Source organism: Aotus nancymaae, unplaced genomic scaffold (assembly GCF_030222135.1).
Source record: "Aotus nancymaae isolate 86718 unplaced genomic scaffold, 86718_ANA_hifiasm-v0.15.2.pri h1tg000093l, whole genome shotgun sequence".
NCBI classification, from domain to species: Eukaryota; Metazoa; Chordata; class Mammalia; order Primates; family Aotidae; genus Aotus; species Aotus nancymaae.
Genome location: NW_026988508.1, coordinates 85,121 through 92,670, shown reverse-complemented (window position 1 = coordinate 92,670; position 7,550 = coordinate 85,121). Strand labels below are relative to the sequence as shown.

Genomic DNA, 7,550 nt, shown 5'->3' with positions numbered 1-7,550 from the left:
TGTTTCTACAATTTAAACTTCTCCCGTAGGAGGCTGCTTAGTGGAGTAGTTCACAAACTTTTTGGTCTCCAGTGTCCAAAGAGCTTTTGTTTACATAGATTACAACCAATGATGTTTATAGTATCAGAAATTAAAAGGGAGAATATGTTTTTAAGAATACACAAAGGCATACTCCATCGGCCCTCCAAACGGTGGTGAGATCATTCCACATCATGTAGCCTTTGGAAAACTCGATGTACGCGACCTTGGTACTATTATGAAAATAGCTGTAAACAAACTTTGAAAACCGCTGGCTTACTAGCAAGCAAGATAAATAAATATACAAAGGTAACTGATAAGGTTCAAAACACCGAACAAACGCATTGTTTTAGAGTACAAAAGTGTCACGGCGGGAAAAAAAAAAGGTTCAAAACTGTAATGGAGGAAAACTTGGACCACACCGTTTGGTAAAACGGGAGAGCTTCTGAAAAGCCAGGGAAGCCGGGCTTTCTCCTACGGTCAGGAAGGCTCGGAAATGCTCACAGCTGTAAAAGATGACCGCTACTGAATCCGTCCGCACGCGCCTTCAATACCGTTATCGCCGTGAGAGACCTACAATCACCGTTACGGATTTGACTTTTGGCAACGTCCCGACGCTGGCGCCGCGCCCCTCGAGTCTGGGTCCGACCGCGCCCAGGCTCCGCAGAGGATCCTCTCCCGCCCAACGCGCCCAACCGCCGCGGAAGCCGGGGCGGGCGGGGCCCGAGAGGGCGCGGGTCACAATCCCCGACCGGACGAAGCGACCAGCGGGCCGGGGAAGTCCCGCGGGGGCCGGGGAGCGCAGGACAGGGGCCCCGGCTTCGGCGGGACTCACCAAGTGCCGCGCCACCTCGGAGGATGCCATGGTCGCGGGCGGGGGTGAGGCGAAGCGGCGGTGTCAGCCCGACCCCGAGCTGCTGGCACTTGGCGACGGCGGCGGGAAAGCCGGAGGGCTGCACTAACGGGAGGGGCACGGGGTGGGACCGCCTCGTTGACAGTGAAGGGACAAGGGCGGGACCGAGAAGGCGGCCTCCGGAGGAGGGGGACGGGAAGGGGGGACGCGGGGCGGGGTCGAGGCGGACGCCCTACGGAACACGCTGAGCGTTTGGCGCGCGCGAAGCAAGCCCCTCACAGGGGCTGCCCTAGACGCCTTAGAGGACTGACCGTCAGTGTGGGGCGGGCAGAAGGAGAGCCGCAACTCCAGAAAGAGGGAGCGAGGAATGAAGGCGGGGACTGCAGAGCAGTGATTGCAGCCTTGCAAGGCCGGAAGTGGGCGGACCCTAGAGCGGGACCGCCTAGGTGGGTGTGGCCGAGACCTCGGGGAACGGAAGTGGGCGTGACCTGGTGGCGTGGGCCTGGGGTGGGGGTGCGGGGGGCGTGTCCGCTCGGGCGCGGCCCAGTGAGGCAGTAGCCTAGCCCTTCGGCCGCAGACGTGGAGGCGGGTGGCCAGCTGAGCTCGCCAGCCTCCATCGCCGTCGGGAGCCGGCCTCTGGGAGCCCGCCGCGATGGGACCGGGCTGAGCGTCCCGCTGGCGGGGCAACAGCGCGGTCCAGGATGGAGGGGTCGGTGGAGCGGGGCCCGGAGGCGGACCCGGGCCTGGAGGCGGCGCTGGGCCCCGAGGCGGTGCTGCGCTTCCTGGCAGAGCGCGGGGGCCGGGCCCGGCACGCCGAGCTGGTGCAGCACTTCAAGGACGCCTTAGGCGGCGAACCCGAGCAGCGCGCCCGCGCCCGCGCGCGCTTCAAGGAGCTAGTGAACGCAGTGGCCACGGTGCGCGTCGATCCCGCCGACGGCGCCAAGTACGTGCACCTCAAGAAGAGGTTCTGTGCGGGGCCGCCCGCGCCAGCCGGGGACCCGCCACGAATCCAGGTGACCGCCGAGCCTGAGGCCCCCGACGGCCCGGCCGTACCCGAGGTGCGCGATCAGCTCCCCGACGCAGCGGTCCCGGAGGCGCACCCTGGACGGGGCCTCGAGCCTGGCGACTGGGAGCCCCCGGCCGCTGCTCATAGGCCGCCCCTAAGCGCCAGGGCTCCCTGGAAGAACTCGCGGCGCGACGTGCAGCCCCTACCCCGGACGCCGGCCCCGGGGCCTGGCGAGGACCTGGAGCCCCCGCCTCATGGCTGCGAGGAAGCGGACAGGGGCAGCTCCCTTGGGGGGGCCATCGCGCCGAGGCCAGCCCGCCAGAATTTCCGCGACCTGGTGATGGGCAGCTCCCCGCAGCTGAAGAGGAGCGTGGGTCCCGGGGGCAGCAGCCCGGGCAGCTCCTCCGGGGGAGGACGCAGCAGAGGCGGGGGCGACTCAGACAGCACATCGGTGGCCTCGTCCGTGGAGGAGGAGAGCAGCGGCGGGGGTTCTGTGACGCTGGACCCCCTGGAACACGCCTGGATGCTCTCTGCCTCCGATGGCAAGTGGGACAGCCTGGAGGGCTTGCTCACCTGCGATCCCAGCCTGCTGTTCAAACGGGACTTCATTACTGGCTTCACCTGCCTGCATTGGGCAGCCAAGCACGGAAGGCAGGAGCTTCTGGCCATGCTAGTCAACTTCGCCAACAAGCACCAGCTGCCGGTGAACATCAACGCCAGGACGAGCGGGGGTTACACCGCCCTGCACTTGGCAGCCATGCACGGGAACATAGAGGTGGTGAAGCTGCTTGTGGGGGCCTACGACGCGGATGTGGAAATCAGGGACTACAGTGGGAAAAAGGCCTCCCAGTACCTGAGTCAGAGCATCGCGGAGGAGATCAAGAACCTGGTGGGAGCTCTGGAGGAGGAAGACGGGGAAAGCGCCGCGGGCAGCGGCGGTGGGCGCTGGAGGCTTTCAAAGGTGCTTCCCTCGCACCTCATCACCTACAAATTCTCACACCCCTTAGAAGATGGAGGAGACCATCATCACCACCACCATCACCACTCGGCTGAGGGGTGGGTCGGAGGCAAAGCCAAGGACCCAGGGCGCAAAGCCTCGGGCAGCTCTAGTGGACGTATAAAACCCAGACTCAACAAAATCCGCTTCAGAACCCAGATTGTCCACACCACACTCTCTTTCAGGGACCCAGAACAGCCACTGGAGGATGTCGAGGATGAGGAGGAAGTAGAGGAGGAACGATCTGTTAAAGGCCGCTCGTCCTCCTTCAAATTGAGACCAAAGTCTAATGTATTTGGGTAAAAATGGTTTCTTTTAGAAAGTGCAAAGATTTATTTGTCTTCGGAAATTCAATAGTAGGTGTTGTAAGTAAATGAGACTAGAAAGACAAGGTAAATTATGCATTCTTACTTGAGGGATTGGAATGGATGGGGTGGAGTTCCCTTCAAGCTAGCCTTTCGGGGAAAGTGAATTTCTTTTTCATAGATTCATTATACCTTGATCTGTGCCTCTTCTCTGCCCTGGAGTCCGTTTCTGGAGACTAGAAATTGACCTAAATTGAGGGGACAGAATGAATGAATGAGAGTTCCTTTACTTTAACCATTCCTGGATGCCTGCAAAGTTAAGGAATTGTGCACTTTTATGTATCTGATTTTATAAGGGGTTACTCTTTGAAGAGCAAACAAAAAAACACAAATTGTAATGAAACCGGTAGTATTTGTAAGTGTGAAAACAACTTACCGCCCCGTTTTGTTTTTTTTTTTACTAATTTGCATTTTAAGGTACTACTGAAGGTTAGATCAGAGTTGAAATGCAAAAATACTAATTAGAGAATGTGAATAAAATGAGAATCCCCTTGATATTCTATGTGTATTGTGAGTCACAGTTCAATTTTTTTTTAAAAGCAATTTCAGTTTTAATCACTGAACTAAAGAAACAGGCAACATTCACTTCTGTGGTATGGTTTCCACCGAACTATCTCTAACACCACTATTAAGGTACACCAGTGTTACGTACACTAATAACGGCACAAAATTTTATTTAAGGAAGATGATAGCACTTAGCAACCTATGGTACTTTTAAATAAAATGTTGCCTCTTGTTCTGATTCTCACTAATTTGTGTTACTATTCTAAAAGTTTGAATTTGCTGGGGTTTTTATTTTGAGGATCATATAACTGTTGTTCTATTTGGCATAACCATATTTAATGGTACTTAGAGCTGAATTACCTACAGAAACTGTTTCTGGTTTCAATAATTAGCACAAATTGGCCTAAGAATTCGTGAGCCCCTGTTTCTGTGAAGTAATTATTAAACAACTTAATGATTCTCACGTAAGATACACTTCATTTTAGTACATTAGTTGTTTCTATGACTTGTAGCAATGTTGCATGTGTTTAAAATGCTGAACTTAATTTTCCAACCTTTTCTTGACAATTAGATACCTGTCCTGTAGTTACTGAAAATCTGGGTAGAAAATCTATCGGGTTAAAATGGCACTTTATAAAAGGGAATAGAGAAGAGATGGGACTATTTCTATATTTAAATGCTGCTGGCTATTAAATTCCTTTGTATGTAAATGAAAAATGCCATTCATAAAGACTTATTTAAGTGTGATTCTTAATTATATTTCATTCATTTATATTAGAGTAAATGGCTTCATAATTACTTTAAAATTTAACCCACAAGCATATTAAATCTGTTTAAGATTAGAAACCATTTTTGAGAGGGGCTAATTTAAGCAAGTACTTCTCCTTTAGTCTTTGGGTCCTGCAATTGCAGAAACCTAAGTACCCACAGCCTACAGGATAAAGGAGTTCACAGCCTGCAGGATGAATGAACACATGTGTGAACTGCACAGAGCAATTCATAGAAATTTGTAACAAGTTTGTGACATCTCTGTCTAGATAGTCATTGAATTTGTATAAAGATGGATGAAAGGTCAGGTGTGGTGTCTCACGCCTGTAATCCCAGCACTTTCGGGGGCCGCGGCAGGTCGATCACTTGAGACTAGGAGTTCAAGACCAGTCTGGCCAACATGGCGAAAACCCAGGTCTACTAAAAATACAAAAATTGGCAAGGCTTGGTAGTGCACGCCTGTAGTCCCAGCTACTCAGGAGGCTGAGGCATGAAAATCACTTAAACCCAGGAGGTGGAGGTTGCAGTGAGCCAAGATCATGCCACTATACCCGACCCTGGGCAACAGTGAGACTCTTATCTCAAAAAAAATAATAATAAATGAAAATACAAAATATATAAACTATCCGTTTGTGTGCCTTTTGTAGGATTTTGGATATGAACTGAACTGTGTACATTTGAGAAGCACTTTTATGCATATATGTGGGTGAAAAACCAATCTAATTTTGTATAAATAGACTCCTGGAAGGTGAAAAGCAGTCATTGTTCTAAATCTATACATACTGCCTGTATCTAGTGCAGAAAAAGCTATAATGTCCCATTGAGGAATCTTAAATTTCATAGACATGTATAGCTAAAGTAACTCTAAAGAATAGATGCAGGCCGGCTGCGGTGGCTCACACCTATAATCCTAGCAATTTGGGAGGCTGAGGTGGATCACCTGAGGTCAGGAGTTCAAGACCAGCCTGGCAATCACAGTGAAAGCCCATCTTTAAAAAAACAAAAAAAAGAATAGATGCTTAATTGGCTGGTCACGGTGGCTCACGCCTGTAATCCTAGCACTTTGGGGGACCGAGGTCAGCAGATCACCTGAGGTCGGGAATTCAAGATCAGCCTGACCAACCAACATGGAGAAACCTGGTCTCTACTAAAAATACAAAATTAGCCTGGTGGTGCATGCCTGTAATTCCAGCTACTCCAGAGCCTGAGGCAGAAGAATTGCTTGAAGTTGAGAGGCAGAGGTTGCAGTGAGCCAAGATCCTGCCATTGCGCTCCAGCCTGGGCACCAACAGCAAAACTCCATCTCAAAACAACAACAAAATAATAGATGCTTCAGAATCATCAGAAGGTTCTGGTGAACAGTCAGTATTAATCTCTTAAGTGTATATTTTGGTTACTAATTACATAAAATCTATAATTTGCTAGGTCTTTAGAGATTGAGTCAATATGTCATTTACCATGGTTTTCCCCCCTAAAGGCTTTAACTTTTCTGATAAAACAATATTTTAAATTTTCAAAAACCCATCCCTGAGGGGAACTACTTCTAGCATTCCTGTCATGATGTGCTTGTGTACAGTAAGTAGCATTTTTGGCTACTTAATTCTATATTCCTTATTTTTCAGTTTCCAGTCAAGATTATAAAAAGCAAATGATTGATGTAATTTGATGTTCATAGAGTTGTGCTTACCTTTAATGGAAAAATATATGTCAGATACTTAGATGTTTATTGATATGAGACTATATGGTTAAAAAACCCAAGTATGTCCATATGTTTCTTATAAGGTACACTTGAAACTAGTGAGTGTCACATTTCTCTTTACTTTCATGATATGTAAAAATGCAGCTCAATTATATAACATGAATATCTGGTACTAGTTTTTTCATGCCTGAAATCTTGGAGTCTAGGTTGCCTTGTCTATTGTTTTTTTAAGTAAGTGATATTTGGGAGATTGTAAACTCTGTAAAGTTTGTTTTGTCAAAATAAAATGTTCACAGAATTTTTCTCTGAATTGTCTAAATTTCTGTCTGCCTTCAGGCTTTTTACATACATTGTGTTTTTCAGTTCACAGAATGCTTTTTGAAGTTTCAGTTTGACTTTTTTCCTATCCCTTAAGATTATGGGACATATATTCCTGACTTACAGATAAGAAAATGAAGGTTAGTGGTTGTTCAGTTTGTCACATAGTAAATGGCTGTTAGTAAGATTTTAAGAGTCAGTGCTTCCTCACAATGTTATCTTTTCTGCATGTTGAATTGCCACATTTTTAGCAAAACTCCTGTAGTTTGGCACCAGTGATGGAGGAATCAACTTGGAGAGAAGGTAATACCTCTACCACTACCTAGAAAAAAGCTGTATGGATTGTACACACACCATCTGCCATAAACCCTCCCTACTCAGGGCTGACTTCAAGACAAGTGTAGGAATACCTTTTTTCATTTCTCAACCTCTGTCAAGCTTTGAGAGTTAATGAATTAATTTCCTCATCAAGGCTGCCTGTGATCTGTATTTTTAGCAAAATTCAACTCTTGAATGGCAAAGGGATGTGGTACTCCTTGGAGTAATTGCCCACTGTAGCTCTCTCTGGGAGCTCCCACTACGATGGCTGCTGGGGTTTTTGCTGTTTTATGACAACACATAAAATATTTTTCAGGTTAACTGAAAGACTAGATAAGTATCTTGTTTTTCTAGAATGACTTCTTTCCTTAGAAGTACATGTCTTGGTTGGGCGTGGTGGCTCATGCCTGTAATCCCAGCACGTTGGAAGGCTGAGGTGGGCAGATCAAGAGGGCACGAGTTCGAGACCAGCCTGGCCAACATGGTGAAATCCCGTCTCTACTAAAAATACAAAATTAGCTGGACATGGTGGCGCATGCCTGTAATCCCAGCTACTCAGGAGGCTGAGGCAGGAGAATCACTTGAACCCAGGAGACGGAGGTTGCAGTAAGCCAAGATCATGCCATTGCCCTCCAGCCTGGGCAACAAGAGCAAAACTGTCTCAAAAAAAAAAAAAGTACATGTCTTAAAAGGATTTATTAAGC

At 48.5% G+C, this 7,550-nt stretch overlaps 1 protein-coding gene across 1 annotated transcript; it reads left to right on the top strand.

The window, feature by feature from the left end:
• Positions 1-1,572: 1,572 nt before the first annotated feature.
• LOC105727846 (ankyrin repeat domain-containing protein SOWAHC) lies at positions 1,573-6,508 on the top strand. The gene has a single exon (XM_012467994.3). The coding sequence runs from the start codon at positions 1,573-1,575 to the stop codon at positions 3,175-3,177; it is 1,605 nt and encodes a 534-aa protein (XP_012323417.1). The 3' UTR covers positions 3,178-6,508.
• Positions 6,509-7,550: the final 1,042 nt, after the last annotated feature.

Bases quoted from the DNA above. Each gene is read 5' to 3' on its own strand.
- LOC105727846 (XM_012467994.3), top strand. From the start codon at position 1,573: ATGGAGGGGTCGGTGGAGCGGGGCCCGGAGGCGGACCCGGGCCTGGAG.